This window comes from Rhinatrema bivittatum, chromosome 13, assembly GCF_901001135.1.
Source record: "Rhinatrema bivittatum chromosome 13, aRhiBiv1.1, whole genome shotgun sequence".
Taxonomy (NCBI): domain Eukaryota; kingdom Metazoa; phylum Chordata; class Amphibia; order Gymnophiona; family Rhinatrematidae; genus Rhinatrema; species Rhinatrema bivittatum.
Window position 1 is genome coordinate 23,425,708 of NC_042627.1, and position 21,460 is coordinate 23,447,167.

Below are 21,460 nucleotides of genomic sequence, written 5' to 3' on the forward strand. Positions count from 1 at the left end.
TGCATTTTTACTTAATTATATCGTAGCGTTTCTTTACTTCCTTTTCTCACTGCTACGGATTACTGTATTTTTTTTTACTATCACTGAGCAGACACCCTGCCCCTTGCAATCCGTCTTCTTACTGCTGATTCTGCTGGTGATGTAAGGAAGGAACTGAAAGATTACGGACCCTAATCTGTGACATTGCTGCATCAGGATGGAACAGAAACCTGACTACACAAGAAAGAAAAGCACACCTATACATTTTACACCCTATAAACTCCAGAAGGAGACTCTCTTTAGCACCCTGCACAGAAAATATTTGTAAAATGGACAAACAAGAGGTTCTGTAATACAGAACTAGAAACAATTACACATCTCATGCCTGGATGTAGTGTGATAATGTCAGAAGGCCTATATACAGAAAGGCACAACAAGATGGCACGGCTCATTCATTGGAAATTGTGTAAACACTATAACATCGCTGCACCAAAAATGCTGGGAGCATAACCCTCCCAGAATAGAAGAGAACAAAGAAGTTGTGATGACCAAGGACTTCCCCATTCCAAATGCCAGGAAGATCGATCCTAGAAAACCAGATATTACATTAAAGGAGAAAAACCCAAGAATGGCACTGCCGTTAGAGGTGTCAGTACTCAGCAACTATTCTGTGATCCTTAAGTATGCAGTCAGAGACCAAGAAAATGTGGCAAAAAGATACAGAAATAGTTCCAATTATATTGGGCCTGACTAAAAAGAATTTCCAAACACAGCTTGATATGTTGCCTGTATAAACTCCAGAAGGAGGCGTTCTTTGCAATGTGAGTATTAAAAATGACATTAGTAGTAAATTTAAGAGTGAGATCATTCCCAACATACCCTGGCTAATGAATGAGGTTCATAGGGTATGCGCGAAAGAAACCAACTTGGCAACATTGCTCCCAAAAAAGAGCACACTTTACATGCTACCTATACATATTACATCTCATGAACTCCAGGAGGTTCTATTTGGGGCATTGCAAGTATTAGAAAGAATATTAGCAGTAAATTAAAGCCACTGAGATCAATCCCAACATACTCTGGTTTACGAATGAGGTTCATTCTTGTGAAGGAATGCACAAAACAAACCCAAGTAGAGACATTGACCCAAAAGAATAGAAAACTGAAATTAATATTAAAAAGTGCTTTAACAGCACAGAATAAAGTACAAACTTTCAATCAATCTATCATTCTTGTATTGTCCTACAACTTTGGACTCAAAGACTAGCTCCTGAAAAACTCCAACCAATTGGATGTACAAACAAGAAAATTCTATGGCTATCAGCTAATCTATAAGAACTGGAGTATGCTGAGACTGTACATCCCAAGAAGTGAAGGAGGTATAGGCCCAACAGATTATAAATTACATATATAGAGCTAGCATCAAAGGCCTCTGATCATACTTATTGACATCAACAGATCCAAATGTTCAAAAGGTAGTAGTAATGATCACTGGTAAACACTTATCCGAAATCTTCAGTACTTTTTTTAAATAGTCCCTAAACAATTCTGATGGTTCTATCCTCTTTATAATTGGAAAATTGTTTACCTTTAAATTTAAAGATCTTATCGAATTTTCAAGGTTTTCTATTCTTTTATTGACATCCTGTTCAACGTTTATTTGATAATTTTGTATCTTTTCTATTTGTGAAACTCGTTTATCCATTTCAACTATTTCTTTTCTTTGTTCTTCTACTTTTACAGAATTCTGAAAGGAAGAATTAGTAGTTTTCATTATTTCATTCGTCAATTTATTAATTGATAGATCTAATTTGACCAAATAATTCCACACATTTTCTAATGTTATGTTAGCAGGTTTTTTCTAACATAGTTTCTGTTTTAATTATTATATCAATATCATTCTGTTTCTCATTATTATGGTGGCTTGACTTCGGGGTACTAGTTCCTCTAGGAGTGACATCAGAGTTCTCAAATATACCCAGCGATATTCTTTCTTGATCTACTTGCTTAGATGGTTCCAAACTTAATTCTTTTTGCTTCTCAGCATCAATCAGTCCTGGAGATCTCAATACCTCTTCTAGCTCATTTTCTGGAATCTTGGGGGCGAGTCCCCCTTCACTTCCAGGTGGTGGAGGTGTTGCCGGTGCCCCTGGACTTAATGATGTTTCCTTGATCAGAGGAGAGGGATTCTGCTCTAATGTCCCTCCTACAGCGATCTGACCCACAGGGGAATAATTTAGTGAGTCCAACCATTCAAACACAGTCCTTTGACCTGTTTCTACAACTGCCATACCAACTGGAGGCCTTACTTTGGCCTTCCTTTTGGTATGTGGCATATTATCACAGAAATTCAATGACCCAGGAAATACCCAAGCTATAGGTTGTGTCCAGGAGATAATGCACAGCTTTGAAGATTTCACTTTAAGGAGGCTTTAAGGGAGACTTATAAGGAAATTTTGTTCCTACCTGGAACGCTGTACAACTAGATGGATTCAAGACAGACCACAATATTTGGTAAAGGCAATCTCCGTTACTTACGGCAAAGTCCCGGCGAAGCCCAGCTTAGCTGCGCGCCCCTTAAGCGCGTGCGGCTTTAGCGGCGCGCCGCGTAGCAATCAAATTTGTAGTCGATTTCTGGGTCCCGCCTCCAACAGACGTCCCTCAGCATCAGCAAACCCAGCTGATCAGATGGCAATCACCGTCGGGGCAAAGCAAGCTTACCCCCAGTTTCAGCTGTGTGCAGGTATTTCTTTACTCCCTCTCCTTTCGGCCTCATTATTTCTTTATTTTTAAATGCTGGTAAGATCTGTAGGATATGGCAATGCTTCTTTAGGATTTTACTAATATCATTAGTCAGACCTGTAAATGTAATGGGACAGACTACTTTTGTATTCTTAGATTTTACTTTTGGAATCAAAAGCTTAGATCAATCACAATTAGCTGCCAGATTATAACCATTATCAACATAAGTTACAGGATATCCACGTGCAATGAACCTCTCTCTCATTTCTACAGATTTTTCACGGAAAGTATTATCTTCTGTGCAGAGTCTTTTAAGTCTTAAAAATTGTATTTAGGGTAAATTCTTGACTAATGGTCTACTGTGCAACTGTCATACCTTAATAGCTTATTCGTATCAGTAGGTTTCCTATAGATGTCTGTTAGAAACCCTCCTTCAGTACGTGTGATCAATATGTCTAAATATGGAATTTTGCTAAAATCATAACCCATATTAAAATTCAGATTTTCATCTAAATCATTGAGCCAATCTTTAAATAACAGCAATTTTTCTTCATCTCCTACCCATATCATGAATACATCATCTATGTATCTTTTCCAAATCCCGATGTACTGTTGAAACTCATGGTTATTTAAATGTGCTTCCTCAAATTTGGCCATGTACAAATTTGCAATTGAGGGTGCCATTGAGGACCCATAGCAACGCCTTTCTTCTGAATATAATACTGCTTATTAAATGCAAAAGTTATTACGTAAAGCAATTGTGGCAATATCAATAATAAATTGTGTAGGTATCCTTTTATGTAGCTTTCTGTTAAGCAATTGTTCTTCTATGATGTGTATTGCTCCTTCTTGTGGAATGTTGGTATATAAAGCTTCAACATCTAATGTTGAAAAAAAAGTGCGAAGCTTGCTGGGCAGACTGGATGGGCCATTTGGTCTTCTTCTGCCGTCATTTCTTTGTTTCTGTTTCATTTCATTTCTATGGTACTAAAATAATATTATGACTGAACCTAGGTAGTTCTTGTAACAAAGTAATTATGTGTGAGGAGTCCCTAACGTATGATGGGATAAGTGGGACTGCAGATTTAAGGAAGAGATCAATGAATTTAGAAGGGGGTTCCAAAAGTGAGCCATTCCCCGATATTATTGGTCTTCCCGGAGGATCTGTTAAAGACTTGTGTATTTTAGGTAAAACATAGATCGTAGGCATTACTGGATGATCAACTGTAAGATAACTAATCTCTTTTTTCATCAAATACCCAGAGGCACTTGCTATTGAAAGCAGATTGTCAATGGAATTCTTAACTTCTGCTGTTGGATCTATGGCTGACTTACTATAAAATTTATCATCAGAATGTTGTCTCTCATTCTCTTTGATGTACTTCTGTTTATCCAGAACACTATTGCACCACCTTTATCTGCAGATTTAATAATATTGGGGCAGATTTTCAAAGGGGTATGCGCGTAACCCCCGAAAAGCTGCCCCTTCCACCCCCTGCGCACGCCGAGCCTATGTTGCATAGGCTCGGCGGCGCGCACAAGCCCCAGGACACGCGTAAGTCCCGAGGCTTTCCTGGGGGGGGGGGGGGTGTCGGGGGCATGTTGCGGCTGGCGCGTCATCGAGGGGCGTTCCAGGGGGCATGGCCACTGGCTCCAGACCAGCCCCTGGACCGGAACATGGTGCACCGGTAGCCGGCCCGGGCAGGCGTAACTTTTGAAATATAGGGGGGGGGGGGATTAGTTAGGGCCAGGGGGCAGGTTAGTTAGGGGAAGGAAAGGGAAGGTGGGGGGCGCCAGAAAGAAAGTTCCTGCCGAGGCCGCTCCGATTTCGGAGCGGCCTCGGAGAGAACGGAGGCAGGCTGCACGGCTCAGCGCGCGCAGGCTGCCAATTTTGCACAGCCTTGCTCACGCTGATCCTGGATTTTAAAAGATACAAGCGGCTACACGCGTATTTATTAAAATCCGGCGTACTCTTATTTGCTCCGGGTGCGCGTACTTTTTAAAAATCTGCCCCTATCATTGCTCAGTGTTTTAATGGCAAGTTTCTCATTCACAGTAAGGTTATTCCCAAATCTAATACTGTTTTCCTTTTTCTCTATGTCTTTAAGCATCAGTGCCTCATAGGTGTGTATGATAGGGTTAGTTGGTCCATTAGGCATCCACTTGCTGCTTGGTTTAATTATTGAAAGATCCTGAGTGTTACACGTATTCTTTCAAAAAATATCCATTATCTTTAACTTCCTCGTGAATTTAAATAAATCAATCCATGTGTTAAAAACATTATATGCAGGGATTGGAACAAATGACGAACCTTTGTTTAAGATTGGTGTGTAAACAAAAGCCCTTTATTGAAATTTGCCCGACTCTGGCCGAGTTTCGCTCTTTGATCGAGAGCTGTCTCAGGGCCAATAAATTGAAGCAGGACTAATCGCACGCCTGCAGGGCTGCGGCCACAACGTTTGTGAATCCACTATAGTATAGGACCTTTTTACCTGTTCTTTAGAACATGTGGTAATGACATGTATGACCAATTGTGAAGAAGACTTCATTCAAATTATATCTTCAAAAGACTGAAGAGATATAAGAGACTGTGGTGTGTACTGTGGCTGGTCCAGCCACATTTCATTTTGATTATTACGAGGTTTGGGATACAACTTGTCCATTACAGGTTGTTGATAATTGTGACGAGGTCTATTATAACTATACTTGAAATCTGAATTATTATTTCGTCTCCAAGAATAAACATTATTGGTTTTATAGTCAATTTCGTACCTCTTAAACTTATCATATTTATAACCCTTGAGCTCTTTTGAGAATTTATCTAATTTCTTTTTTATAATCATCATATATGAGATCAAAGCATAAATTGTTAGTTTTTAAATATTCCAGTTCCTTATCCAAATCTCCTTTGATCTTCTCTTCCCTTTTCTGGGATGTCTTGATGACTAAAATCATTAAATCCAGAGAACATTTGTTCAATATAGCATCCCAGCTATTCATAAATGGCTTGTCATCTTTATACATGCTTGGTGGTTTATTGATCCTCAAACCTCGTGGAATCGTTTTGTACCGACAATAGTCAAGTAGTGTAGAAGCATGCAAATTACTTCTTACTAATCCTTTACTTCTCCATGCAAATGCCATGTTAATCAAGGCATTAGCTAATTACTCTGCAGTGCAAAGAGGTGCATAGGCTAACCTCGTTTTCTTAATGCTGGATATTTAACTCCTGATCAAAAGTAAAGTGGCTACTGTTAGTGTATGCTTGACAATACTGAGAACTGAGAAACCTCACTTCTCAATGCTGCTTCTTAATATTAACCCCTGAAGAAGAAAGACTGCCAGTATGGCGCCGATCGCCTTTGCCCTCACTTTGTCACAGGGAGTGACCGTCGCTCCCTGTGACATAGTGAGGGCAAAGGCGATCAACTGCCAGTATGGCGCCGATCGCCTTTGCCCTCACTTTGTCACAGGGAGTGACCATCGCTCCCTGTGACATAGTGAGGGCAAAGGCGATCGGCGCCATTTTGAAACCAGTCCAGCACCGGCGGTATGATTGAAGGGATGGCTCCCGGACCCCCCGCTAGACCACCAGGTACATGTAAAAGGTTTTGGGGGGGGGGGGTCGGGAGGATGGGAGAAGCAAAGGGGTAATTTGTAAAGGGTCGGGGTGGTTTTTTTTTATTGGGCCATCGGCGCCATTTTTATCAGTGGTAGCCAAAATGGCGCCGATGGCCCGAGAGCGGGAGATCGCGCCGGGACCCCCCCCCCCCCCACTGGACCATCAGGTAATTTAACATTTTGGCGGGGGTTCGGGAGGGTGGGAGAGCAAAGGGGTCATTTGTAAAGGGTCGGGGTGGGTTTTTTTTTATCTGCTCAGGCCTCACTAAAAAATTAACGATGTGAATTGGAATTGGAACCGATTCCAATTCACATCTGTTAAGATCCGATTTTTTTCTCCCTCCATCCGAACCTGATCGTTAAAACGATCGGGCACACGATTCACATCTCTAAGCATGTGCATGTGAGCATGTGTATGTAAGAGGAAGCATTTGTGTGTATGAGGGAGAGAGCATATATATGTATGTGTATGTGCAGAAATATATCTATGAGAGAAAGAGGAGAAAGTTTATGCATCTCTCTCTCACTAATCCACTACACTCTCAGAGTGACTGGAAATCAAAAGATTCCAGGTATGGAGAGTGTGAATTATTTTATCCTTATTAGTTTTAATTTTTGGATGCTGTTTGATGTGTCTGCTGTTTTGAAATATTTTATTGGGGTTTGAGAAATTTAAAACAAATTGTTTATGAGTTTTTAATTATTGGATCTTCCATTCACCAGCTGTTTTGAAATATTCTTTTTATTAGTATGTTTATGCTATTATGATTAACGTATTTATTATATTTCTTGATTTTATTGTTTAATGTCTGAGGATTGGTGATGGTTTCTGTTTTTCCATTGTTGCACTGCATAGAGTATGATTTTTGCGGTTGTCCTATTCAGTTTTCAACTGCATGTTTCTATTTATACTTTATGGTCTCTTTATTCTGTATTTGGTGTTCTGCATGTGTGACCAAGGAGAGATATTCTGCTAGCTTGTAGGAATCTATAACAGCTTGGTTTCTTCTGTTTTCTTAAGAGGAGGTGTATTGGTGTTTTAGGGCGTGGTGTAATATTTGCAATGTTGCCTTTTTATAGGTAGGGTTGTTATTTTTTTAAGTGCTGGCAGTTAGTGCTATTTTGGTGTGGTAGGTTTATTATATTTTAATTGTAATTTACTCATGGCTTTTTGAGGGTCAAGCCCACACCTAACACACATTACATTAATGCTATATGGGTTCCAAATGCTTTTTTGTCGGGTTTTCTGGTAGGCACCAAAGAAATGCATGCAAATTCTTGTGATATTTTTTCATCTCAGAAGACTGTACTTTGAATATTCATTTTCATGTAGAACCTGAATAATGAATGCATAATTTTTAACAGTGTACAGGGAGAGAGCAGGAGGCGGGGTGCAAGGGTATAAGATTTGCCTAGGCACCTAATACTCTTGCACCAGAAATTGGTTCCAGGGGAGGGGGTGAAGACAGTTTTAAAGTTTAGGTCACTGGAAGGAACTGGGCTTTTTTTTTTTGGCAGGCCCGAGAGTGAGACTGAATTAAGTGTGTGTGTGTGTGGGGGGGGAGCACAATAATTGTTCACATAGGGCAGCAAAACAGCTAGCACTGGCCCTGTCTATGTAGTTAAACCCAAAGTTCTTGGAGTGAGGGTCCTGCAATTAGCATGTATGTACATAAGCATAAAACATGGTTTGTGCACTTGTTTTCTGCAGAGCATGATTTGTGCACTTAAACAGTGTGCACATAATATGAGTTAGGAACACAATTTTTATTGGTCCTAACTCATGTTTTCTGCATGCAACTTTTGGAGCAAAACTTTTATGCACATAAAACAGTTTTTCTGCACACAATACACATAAACCATGTTTTGTGTGCATTAATGAGAAATTACTACTTACCTGGTAATTCCTTTTCTTTAGTGAAGACAGGTTAATCATAAAACACTGCGGATAAACTATGTTTTGTGCGCCAAACTTATGGTTTCTGTGCATTAAACTTGATCTATGCACGTTATTCATTTTTTATGCACAGTTTTAGATTTACACACCTTTTTTAAACTCCTGATATAGTAGCATACTGTCAGCATCGGGAGTTAACTCTCTTTTTCGCATGTAAGGAAAGAAAATATGTACTGAAGTTCAGCTTACATTTCTTTAATTGCATCTTATTACATAGTGGCCTTTGATATTGTGTTCTGAGAGGATAATGGAGATTAATTTACAGTCTGTATTAAATACACTGTTAAATGGAGAAATACTCACAAGGACTTGAAATGTGAAGAATCATGGTCTTAGTCTAATATTCCTCTTGTTTAGTGTATTAGATAAGGTTGCCACATGACCTAGATCAACCCCGAAAGTTGATCCAGTTCTAGTTTTGCTTCATTGTATCTATGAACTTGTAGTTCCAATTTCTCTAGGAAAGGCAAGACTATAAAGCCATAGATGCAATGGGGCACAACCAGAACTGGATCAGCCTGGCAGGTGAAAACCCTACAGTGTGAGGACAGAATAGACTGACTGGCAAGGCATTATGTCAGCGTTTCCCAGCCCCTCTCCTGGAGGCACACCTATCCAGTTGAGTTTTCAGGACTGTCACAATGAATATGTATGAGGGAGATTTGCATATACTGGGTCTCCGGTGTATGCAGATTTATCTCATGCATATTCATTTCAAATATTGTGATGGCTGTATTTCCCACCCTTTTTCAATAACTTTCATCTTGTCAAATATGTTATAATCCAAAACATACTGAGGAAATTAATATTACATTATTTAATATAATGGTATATTTTATATAAGAGAAGATTGTATTTTGAGTGTTTGTAAGTCCAAACTCCTGTTACCTATTTATAAAAAGGTGAATCAAGGCATATTAGTGTAACATGTGGACATATCTGGAAAGGAATAATTATAGGCAGACACTCTAAACAAGGCTTATGTGGTATTCCCTGGCTCCTAGCATTGGCTATTCTAAATCCCTTTTACATAAAAGTTCTGAGATATGCACTACTTGTCAGCATTTTGGTTTTTTTTCCAGATAGGACAAAGTTTTTTGAGATAGCAAAGATCTTACAGTAAAAACATTTCTGAAGTCCCTAATCAAACTCTGGTAAGATTTTCTTTGGACAGTCAAGGAAATAAGGAACTAAGACTAAGACTAAGGAAATAAGGAACTAAGACTAAGACTAAGGAACTAAGATTGCAGTTAAGTATAGAGTGGACAGAGATTCTTCAATCTACAGGCCTCCAATGCACAGCTTTGCAAATTAATGTATTCTTCATCCACATTATTATTATTATTCATTCTCTGCTCTTCTTTCCAGCAGAGACTGCAATTACGCTAAAACAGTGGATGATCTATCACAGCAGCGAAATCTTATTTCATGGATTTTGGTCTTTCTCATCGCACTTCAGCATTACTTTCACACCCAGCATTTTCTTAGTAGTTTCAAAAGCCTCGAGAGCCTGCTCCAGTGGGAAGCGGTGAGTAACTAATGGTGCCACGTTTATCTTCTTGGCAGCAAGCATCGCTATTGCCATGGGCCACCTGAAAGAAAGATTCACAATTTAAAAAGATATGAAGATCTTTCTCATAACACTACTAGAACTGTGTACATCTGTCTCGGTTCTGGAGGACCAACAGCACACAAAAATGTTCTGCTTTATAAAGCAATCCCCTCAATTGCTTCAGCAGCGATACAGTTCTCCTTGTCTCACCACGGCTCTGCACAGTGGCCACGTGGTGATAGGCCACACGCAGAGACTACTTTGGATGCTCAACATTGTGAGCGCTGATTCTGGTCACATGAGGGATGGAAAACAAATTCTTCTTGTACACGGTACCTGCTGTACATGTGCCTGGGTTTTATAGGGGATTGCACTGCTCACACATGCATGGGACATCACAGGAAATTTGGTTTGTTTCCAGTTACAACAGGGGAAAAAAAAGGCCCCAGCTGACATTTGACTGTATTCAGACAGCAGGTAAAGAAGATGACGTTGCTTCGGATTGTGTTTTTTCCAGAGCACCAGAAACAAACCTAATTCTTTAGTTTCTCCACCAGCAGTAGCCCAGCCACGGCCTGGACACCAATGTATTTCTTTTTCTTTAGGACCCAGAGCTAGATAGGGATGCCCATTTCTAGGCCTAATGTTGTCAGGAGTCCTTACAGTTGTTACAGCATCACAAACACTGAGATCCCAACAGTTATGAACAGGGAAAACAAATTAGATTGCGCGCACACACACACACACACACGTTATTGGCATAAAATACAAGACAAGGTGAATGGGAGGTTTGCAGATTTGTGCATATATGTTTTTTGTCACTAGGAAGACAAACAGAAATGGCGTACGGCAGTCAAATATCTAATTCTTGAGCATCAATTTATAAGGTAATATATGGCAACTCCAGCTCATGTTATTTTCTTCTCAGAAGCATCCCTTGGTACCGTTCAGTGCTCCCCCGTGCTACATAGAAACCTGACAGCAGAAAAAGACCATACGGCCTATCAGCAGAGACCGAGGCCTTCTCATCCCCACCAGGCCTCAGTCTCTGCTGATAGGCCAGTGAAGAACAGAATCATGTTTACATTTAATCAGAATACCCAGAATTTCTTGTGTGCTTTTACTGCAATACCTCCCATTCTTATTTTCATGTTTTTGGGAGAGTATGGAGAGAGAAAGAGTAACAAACTGTCTTGACATACACCTTGGGCAAGCCACTTTACCTTTCATCACCACAATGAACTGAACTGCAATCGAGTTAAATAAATGCAGACTGAATGCCTGTCAGCAAAGGCAGCACATAATACATTTCTCTGCTTGAGCTCTCCATATTGGATAACTTTATTCACTATTAAAACATACTGGAAATTCACCTGCATTCTACTTTCATTCTGAATATTGAAAATTAGCATGTGAAGCTACAGATGAGACCTTCTGAAATGTTATTGACTCATTAAAGCTTGAAAGTCAGTACCACTGTAGTAAAACATCAAATGGTTGATAATTTTGCTAATTCCTACCGCACACTTCGTTTCTGCTTCCTGAGAAAGCAAAAGTGAAACGCACATTACGAAGGGGCATTGATTCTTATTCAATTGATCTTCTTTAGCTATAATTTGACTCCCAAACTTGTACAAATGGACAGAATTTGAGCTTGTGGAGTGCGATTTTTCAAAGCCCTTTACCCGGGTAAACTGGCTGGCTGAAAGCTGCCCTCCCTCAATCTGGCTAGAAGCGCATGCGGACTTCCATAGTGGACGCACTTTTAGCCACACTGAGGTGAGGCATTCCCGGGGGGGGGGGCTCATAGATTTTATTTTCAATTCTGCTTGCATTTTTTTCCATTGAAATTGTGTCCACAGAAGAGGAGGTGCAAAGTTCATGGGTCCTTTCTAGCCATGGACACTCTTCAAAGGGTAAATGCATGCATACAGAGTACCTGCAGACCTTGCACCTGGACAGGCAGTTTGAAAAACTGCCCTTTCATAAGACTTTCTTGATGAATAGTGCTGATTGTCACAACTGTGAGAGAGCTAGTGGGGTAAACCTTTGTGAAGTGGCAGCATGTGCTAGAGAGAAATCCCTGGTACAAACTTGTCACTCATTAAAGTCATTTTGAGTTACGATAAATGCTATGACATCAAATGATCTGAGTCCCTAGCCAACAATAAAGTTATACTGAGTGCAAAAATGTTTTAAATGCATCAGGATTTTCCAAGGGAAATACTAGATTAAAGTTGCATTAGGGCCATATCTGCCTGTGTTCCGTTAAGTTAGATCATAGATTTCTAAGTCAACATCTACCACAGCGGCTTTGCAGGCGCTAGAACTAACACTGAGATTCTGCCAACACAGCAGCTAAGCACACTAATTCCTTGTGCTAACAGTTGGGAATGGAGCTATAATTATCCTGTCACCGAAAGATAATCTGATGTTTCCGTGTTATCATACAGGAGATCTCAGATAGATCACCAGTGTCTCAAGCCATCTAAGTAATCAGCCATGTGCATATCATGTGCTTATGACCTGGACCATCAGCTGCGGAAAACTGTCAGGTGCCTCTCTGCACAGTGGGCACTCTCAGGAGGAGGCATTTAGATTAATATTAAGTTGCAGGCTGTAGGTAAGTTTGCACTTGACCTCTTTGGAACTAACAGAACTGCTTAACTTTGTCAAATATAAAAGCCCGTCATCTCTGGTCACCGGTGTGTCAGACTGTGTTCTAGTAAGTATTACACTTCCATTGCTTGGAATTTCCACGGACCAGACTTTCACTACAGTGAATGCCAGCATAGGAGTTTAAGAAATAAAGACGAGAAAAAACAAATAACCTGAGTGTCAGTGTTATGACAGAACACAGCTATTACACAGAAGTAAACATGCAGAGTATGGTACTCATGTCACTACTCAATTTAAATTTTAAAATGACAAGCAGCTAAGTTGACCCTATGTTCAGAAATGGTCATTGCACATAGTGCAGTGTTCTAGTACTTACAGTGGTACAAATTCATAATGGGGAGCCTGCCTGTCTTAAATCTAGCTGGTTAAGTTTAAGCAGGCTAGATTTAGGAAACTTTTCAGCCATAACCCAGCCAGCCAAGATGTAGCTGAAAATTCACCTAAGTTAATCCAGCCAACTAGAGTAAAGATGGTTGCCCTACTAGCCTCACACCCAATCTCTGAAAGAACACCCCACCCTGTGCCTCTGAACCTCTCTTCCTCCCGGGCACCTGGCTGACCAGGAAAACCCATTCGTGCCCCCTATCCTTCCATCTCCCAACCTGCTGGTAGGTGGCACCATTTGGCAGGAGCTGCAGACAGGAAGACTCACGTTCCTCCTGCCAGTGAACATAGAAACATAGAAATGACGGCAGAAGAAGACCAAATGGCCCATCCAGTCTGCCCAGCAAGCTTCACACACTTTTTTCTCTCATACTTATCTGTTTCTCTTAGCTCTTGGTTCTATTTCCCTTCCACCCCCACCATTAATGTAGAAAGCAGTGATGGAGCTGCATCCAAGTGAATATCTAGCTGATAAGTTAGGGGTAGTAGGGGTAGTAACCGCCGCAATAAGCAAGCTACACCCATGCTTATTTGTTTTACTCAGACTATGTTATACAGCCCTTATTGGTTGTTTTTCTTCTCCCCTGCCGTTGAAGCAGGGAGCTATGCTGGATATGCATCGAAAGTGAAGTATCAGGCACATTTGGTTTGGGGTAGTAACCGCCGTAACAAGCCAGCTACTCCCCGCTTTGTGAGTGTGAACCCTTTTTTCTTCTCCCCTGCCGTTGAAGCAGAGAGCTCTGCTGTATTTGCATAGAAATTGAAGTAACAGGCTTATTTGGTTTGGGGTAGTAACCGCCGTAACAAGCCAGCTACTCCCCCTTTGTGAGTGCAGATCCTTTATTCCACATTTCCTCTTGCTGTTGAAGCTAGAATGATGTTGGAGTCACAGTAAGCATGTGTACGTTTATTGAATAAGGGTATTGTCTCCAGGCAGTAGCCATCATTCTGGCGAGTCACCCACTCTTCATTGGCGGCCTCTTGACTTTATGGATCCACAGTGTTTATCCCACGCCCCTTTGAAGTCCTTCACAGTTCTGGTCTTCACCACTTCCTCCGGAAGGGCATTCCAGGCATCCACCACCCTCTCCGTGAAGAAATACTTCCTAACATTGGTTCTGAATTTTTCTCCCTGGAGCTTCAAATCGTGACCCCTGGTTCTGCTGATTTTTTTCCTACGGAAAAGGTTTGTCGTTGTCTTTGGATCATTAAAACCTTTCAAGTATCTGAAGGTCTGTATCATATCACCTCTGCTCCTCCTTTCCTCCAGGGTGTACATATTTAGATTCTTCAATCTCTCCTCGTACGTCATCCGATGAAGATCCTCCACCTTCCTGGTCGCCCTTCTCTGTACCGCTTCCATCTTGTCTTTGTCTTTTTGTAGATACGGTCTCCAGAACTGAACACAGTATTCCAGGTGAGGCCTCACCAAGGACCTGTACAAGGGAATAATCACTTCCCTTTTCTTACTCGATATTCCTCTCTCTATGCAGCCCAGCATTCTTCTGGCTTTTGCTATCGCCTTGTCGCATTGTTTCGCAGACTTCATATCATTAGACACTATCACCCCAAGGTCCCTCTCCTGCTCCGTGCACATCAGCCTTTCCCCCTCCCATCGAATACAGTTCATTCGGGTTTCCACTCCCCATATGCATGACTTTGCACTTCTTGGCATTGAATCTCAGCTGCCATATCTTCGACCACTCTTCCAGTTTCCTTAGATCCCGTCTCATTCTCTCCACTCCTTCCGGCGTGTCCACTCTGTTGCAGATCTTAGTGTCATCCGCGAAAAGACAAACCTTGCCTTCTATCCCGTCCGCAATGTCGCTCACAAAGATATTGAACAGGACCGGTCCCAACACCGATCCTTGCGGTACACCACTTAAAACCGCTCTCTCTTCAGAGAAGGATCCATTTACCATCACACATTGTCTTCTGTCCGTCAACCAATTTGCAATCCAGGTCACCACCTCGGCACTCACTCCCAAGCTTCTCGTTTTATTCACCAGTCTCCTGTGCGGAACCGTGTCAAAAGCTTTGCTGAAATCCAAGTATATGATATTGAGCGCTCTTACAGAATTGTATGTACAGATTGTGCACTGGTGATTTATGGGATGGGGGTTCCGGGGGGGGGGGAGCATAGGGGTTTCCCTGATCAAACTGGGTGCCATGTGTGGGAGCGAAGAGGGGCGGGGGAGTTCGGTCCCATCATTTGCTGGGAGAGGAGTTCTCTGATTAATCGAGGCTTCTAGGCTTGGGAGGGACAAAGATCCAGGTGTAGACAGAGCCGGCTAGATTTAAGCTAGATAGCCCTCCACCTAGACTTGGCTAGGTAGCACTGAAAATTAGCACTAGCTGGCAAACTGTCTTCCCTCTTGGAATTAACCCTGCCCCAGGACCACCCAAAATCTGAGAGACTAAATTTAGCAAGATTTAGTGAAACCAAGTGGCTAAAATGTATCTGCTCAGCCCCAGAACACTTTCAAAGGGTTTGATCTAGCCAGAAAAGTCTAGTCAAACGGCAAGATGGCTTTGGAAATTTATCCCATAATTGTCCTCACGTCAAAACTGGATCCTTAGCAGGCTGTGATAACTTTTTATTTATTTATTTTTATTTTATTCATTTTAAAAAATCTATAGGCTGCTATTATCCTGTGTCCTAAGCAGCTAACAAACAATACTTTCCTTAGGGAAAAAAAGCTTTCGAGATCACTATACCTCTCTGTATCTCTCTTTATGTCTGTAATAACGTTGTGCTTTACGGAACATGTCAGAGGGGGACAGTAGGACTCTGGCAGGGGTGGGGGATTTTTGGCTTTATGCACAGCCCCAGACTGCAGAGGCGTGCTTCCCGGAAACAAGGCTCCTTTAGCTCTGGGTGAAACGTCTGGTTTATTAAGAAGATCTCTACTAACGTCTTTAACCATTCTGTTTTACTTGGTAGAATTTCTTTTTCATTATCCTACTTTCTGAAGGGAAAGAATGCGTATGAGATCACTGTGTCTGTGTGAAACATTTTTGTTTGGTGTCCTAGCCACACCAAAATTTAGGACATGTCAGGGGGGAAATGAGAACTCCAACACGGGTGTGGGTTGTTTTTTTTTTTTTAAATTTCAAATCCATGCACATCAGTGGATCTCAGGCACATGCGTTCCTGGAAAGAAAGATAGGTGGAAATTCTTGTATTGAATTGCCAGGTTCTTGTGGCCTGGCTTTGGCATCTGTTTGAAACAGGATGCTGGGCCTGATGGACCCTTGGTCTGACCCAGCATGGCAATTTCTTATGTTCTTATGAACAAGAGTAAGAATGAGCCACATCTGAAGAAAAAAACTATGTGGTCTTACAAGTTCATGAAGAACATCTCTAGATAGATCTGATGCTGTCCAATAAAATATATCTCAACCTGCAAAGAATCCAGTCACCATGCATAAACACACAAATGCAGATGAATATGGAAGTCTGTAGGTTTGAAGGTTAACAAGTGTAAAACAATCCTTGATTTCTAGAGATGAAGTCCAATAACTGGAATCTACACTAAGCTGGTCCCCTGGGCCTGGCTGTTCCGATGCATGTAACAATATCTGGTATTAAACATAGAAACATAGAAATGACGGCAGAAGAAGATCAAATGGCCCATCTAGTCTGCCCAGCAAGCTTCACACACATTTTCTCTCATACTTATCTGTTTCTCTTAGCTCTTGGTTCTATTTCCCTTCCACCCCCACCTTTAATGTAGAGAGCAGTGATGGAGCTGCATCCAAGTGAAATATCTAGCTTGATTCGTTAGGGGTAGTAGCCGCCGCAATAAGCAAGCTGCACCCATGCTTATTTGTTTTACCCAGACTATGTTATTAGCCCTTATTGGTTGTTTTTCTTCTCCCCTGCCGTTGAAGCAGGGAGCTATGCTGGATATGCGTGACGTATAAGTCTTCTCCCATGCCGTTGAAGCAGAGAGCCATGCTGGATGTGCATCGAAAGTGAAGTATCAGGCACATTTGGTTTGGGGTAGTAACCGCCGTAACAAGCCAGCTACTCCCCGCTTTGTGAGTGCGAACCCTCTTTTCTTCTCCCCTGCCGTTGAAGCAGAGAGCTCTGCTGGATGTGTGAAGTATCAGTTTTTCTTCTCCCCTGCCGTTGAATCAGAGAACTTTGCTGTATATGCATTGAAAGTGAAGTATGCTAAGTAGCTGTATATAGTGGACCCCATATTTATTTTGTTCTCTTGTATATACAGAGGACTCCTTATTTACATTGTACACTTGTATATAATTATCCTTCTCTATCTCTTTTATTTCTGATAATCCCAGTTCATGAACCCTTGTTAATTGTAACTGCTTCTCTTCTCCACGTTTATTTATGTTTTCGGTTATATTTTTGCACCCCTGTTTTCTGTAAACCGACATGATGAGAACGAGTTCTTGAATGCCGGTATAAAAAAACCTTAAATAAATAAATAAATAAATAAGTATCAGGCTTATTTGATTTGGGGTAGTAACCGCCGTAACAAGCGTAACGCCATAAATAAACAAGCGTTTACGCCGTAAAGAAGCCGTAAAGAAGCCGTTTACGCCGTAAATAAACAAGCGTTTACGCCGTAAATAAGCGTAAACAATAAAACTCTGCTCACTTCTGCTACTGTGGCTGCCTTAGAAGACCCTGAAAGGCACAGTACTCACGTATTGCAGTATCGAAATATTCCTCGGATGTCCACTTCCCGGAGTGCGGCATCCACAATGGGAAGATGCACCATTGAAGGGCCCAATCCAACCAGAACCAGGGTCCCACCAGAACGCGTGGCCTTGGCAACGATACAAGATGCAAAAAAGAAATGAAGGAAAGTTAGAAAAAGACGTCCACAATCTCAGAGGACACTCTTTTTGTTAGGCAGGGTCACTGCCACATAACAACAGCAGATGGGTATATTTTTCAGAGGACCCTGACCACTGGGAAGAGCAAAGAGAATCAGTGAGTTGGAATAATAAATCTAAGATTTCCTTTCAGTTAATGTGTGTGACTATAATAATCATTCATAATTCAGGACATACAAAATGCAATTAAGGGAGCTACAGAGATCAGTACTCGCGCTCAAATTTTCGAAGCCCGGCACGCGTAAACTCCGGGGGATACGTGTGTGGCCGGGCAGAGCGCATTTTAAAAACAGCCCAGCCACATGCCTATCTCCAGATAAGCGCAGACGTGCCGGGCTTGGTGAAAGGGGTGGACTCGGGGCGGAGGCGGGGCAGGGTGGAGGCGGGGCACAGTCTGGGCAGGGCCCGACCGGCCTTTAGGGTTCAGGGGTCGGGGAGGAGAGGGAGCAGACTGGGAGGGAACTGGGAAAGGCCTACTCATGTCGCCATGCATTGTTTTTTTAAATTCCCCTCCCCCGTGCGTGCGAGTCGCAACCCACCCACACATGCGCACGCGGATATTAAACTCCAGCGCGCAGGAAACTTATTTTATAATATGCGTACGGTGACGCACGCATGTTATAAAATCTCCGCATCCGTGTGCGCACATGGATGCATGCACGCTTGTTTTAAACTGTACCCCTTAACATGGTACAGACACACATGAGCTGAATGCTTAAAGGGACACTATGAGGGCTAGCAAAATGGGAATTTCTGAGGTTTGTTTACAGAGAACAAAAAACATATATCATTCAAAAGCCTTCATGGCAACTGGCCATGTTAAACAAAGTACACATAAGTATACAAGAAGAAAATACTCGTGAAGCAAAGGAACTCCTTAATATACAGACATAAAATTAACAAATACAAACCAAGATATATATATATCTATATATATCTATAAGGCAATACCTTTTTATTGGACTAAATATATTTCTTGACAAGCTTTCGAGAGCACCTACTCTTTTCTTCCGGTCAGGCTGTAGGATAACTGGTATCCTGTGCAAAGACTAAAGGTTGATGCTCTCCTCTCCTTTGGCTGCAGCTCTGGCACAGCACTCCTTCCTTTGGCAGTGACTGTGGCACAGTGTGCCCATCTCCCTCCAACACACATGCACTTTCCTCATTCTTTACTGAGCAACAGTATCCCCTCTGCCCTGCTCTTGCTCCCCCTGCCCACAGTGTCCCGTATCCCCCTCTCATCCTCTTCTCTCTCCCCCCTGCCCCCTTCTTTTCTGCTCAGCAGCACACCCTTCTTGTTTTCTGGCTGCACCTCCTCCCTGGAAACTGATCCTTCACCTACCACCACAGACAGAAGCCTCCTTCCCCTGCAGTGATCATATGGAAGGAAGCGGGAGGCAGGGGGTAGAGGTATCCCCTTGAGCATGGCACCCTGTGTAGCCATGGAGGATGCACGCCGCAAAAGCTGGGCCCTGAATATAGTCTCTAGATAATTAATTACCACTTCCTTGTTACTGCAGACAGGTGAAAATGGAGGACGATATAATTTTAGTCTCCACAATCAGGCACATCCATGCTTACTATACAGTCAATATTCAAAGGGATCTAGCTGGTTAAATAAGGATGCAGCCATGGAAAACTGATTGAGCTAACTAAGCTAAATTTAGCCATCTAAGTCTTACTAGGAACCTACATTTAGCCAGCAAAATTCTGGCTGGGTCTGGAGTGGTGGGGTTAGGTCAGGGGGAGAAAGTTAGGGAGCTAGTTCTAATTTTCAGCACTAGCCACGTAACCTGGCCAAACAAATCTAAGTGCTGCAATAGGAGAGCTAACTCTAGCCAACCAGGCCTCACCTATTCTAACCTGCAACCCTCGCTCCCTCATTATTTTCCTAAATAAGTGTCCTGAAACCCTTATCTTCCTGTCATTACCCTTCCTCAAACTCCCGATATATGAAAAAAAACCCTACCCGAAATTACCCACCAGCTACCCCCTCCAATTCCCAAGAGTCAAACCCTCCCTCCCAGCAGCACCCTCCTACCGCCCTCTCCTGCCATATCCCTCCCAGCTTCCCCTTAGGAATGCAAAACATTCTTCCTACTGCCCCATCTCCATTTTTCCCATCCCGGAGGCAGGCCATTGCATACTTACTACCCACTAGTGGTAGGGATCATTAGCTCACACTCCTTAATATTAATTTATTCAAGTCGCTTGAAAAGTATTGACCAATCTCCCTTCAGAACTTCTGAATGGGGCCTGGTCATTTTTTTTAAATAACTTAGCCAGTTATCTTGCCTGCTCAATGGGTCTTTGAATGGCTACCTCATAGGGACCAAAACAAATAGAGGAAAGTTTCAAAACCATTTATCTATGTAAATAATGATTTGCATATGTAAAGCAGCCATCTGAAAATTGCTTTTACATATATTTTCACTTTGAAAATTAGGACAAAATCCTCACACTAAATAGTGCCCATCAACTTTGTCTCAAAACTCATAGTTTGAAAATTGCTCCCATAATCATACCTCTGAGAGAAATACCTTGTCAGGTCAATATTATAAAAAAAAACAAACCATGAAACTGCAGTGCTAACGAAAAAAACAAAACATAAGTGAAAACTCTCAAAGTTGGTCAGTAAAACAGAATATCCTGATCTACAAAAAAGCACCTGTCTCAATGGGATTTCAAGACTTATCTACAGCACACAGTAAACACCTTCCTTCCTCTCTCTTAGGATGATTTCCTTTGGCGCTAAATTTTGCTGGAGGACAAACAGGAACTCCACCATTTTTAAATAAACTTCCAATAAAATACAATATTAGCCTGACTTCAGTGCCAGGAAAAATAGTGGAAAGTGTTCTAAACATCAAAATCACAGAACATATAGAAAGACATGGTTTAATGGAACAAAGTCAGCATGGCTTTACCCAAGGCAAGTCTTGCCTCACAAATCTGCTTCACTTTTTTGAAGGAGTTAATAAACATCTCCCTTAGCTTTTACCTATTCCCCTTGAACCCTCATACTCTATAGTATTGTTTTAATTCAGCTCAGTTAAGTTACAACTAAATGATAGTTCTGTTTTTTTTTTTTTTTAAAAGATTCTACTTGTTTTATGTTCAAATATTTATATACTTGCCTTTTTTAATTGTATAACACTTATATAACTCTGTTAAATGTAAAACGCTCCGGCGTAAGTTCCTGTTCACTGTACACCGACGTGATATCTTTGATGAGCGGCGGTATATAAAAATTTATAAATAAATAAATAAATGTGGATAAAGGTGAACCGGTAGATGTAGTGTACTTGGATTTTCAAAAGGCATATGACAAAGTTCCTCATGAGAGGCTTCTAGGAAAAATAAAAAGTCATGGGATAGGTGGCGATGTCCTTTTGTGGATTACAAACTGGCTAAAAGACAGGAAGCAGAGAGTAGGATTAAATGGACAATTTTCTCAGTGTAAGGGAGTGGGCAGTGGAGTGCCTCAGGGATCTGTATTGGGACCCTTACTTTTCAATTATATTTATAAATGATCTGGAAAGAAATACGACAAGTGAGGTAATCAAATTTGCAGATGATAAAAATTGTTCAGAGTAGTTAAATCACAAGCAGATTGTGATAAATTGCAGGAAGACCTTGTGAGGCTGGAAAATTGGGCATCAAAATGGCAGATGAAA

The 21,460-nt window shown here is 41.6% G+C and overlaps 1 protein-coding gene across 2 annotated transcripts in view; it reads right to left on the reverse strand.

The window, feature by feature from the left end:
* Window positions 1-8,473: 8,473 nt before the first annotated feature.
* The window catches only part of SORD (sorbitol dehydrogenase), a 59,886-nt gene continuing 46,899 nt past the window's right edge, over window positions 8,474-21,460 (reverse strand). For both annotated transcript variants that reach the window (XM_029575147.1, XM_029575145.1), the window contains 2 exons: window positions 17,592-17,713; window positions 8,474-9,891 (listed from right to left, as the gene is read on the reverse strand). In XM_029575147.1, coding sequence (XP_029431007.1) covers window positions 9,726-9,891; window positions 17,592-17,713 — 288 coding nt within the window. In that variant the 3' untranslated portion in view covers window positions 8,474-9,725. The remainder of the gene's footprint in view (window positions 9,892-17,591; window positions 17,714-21,460) is intronic.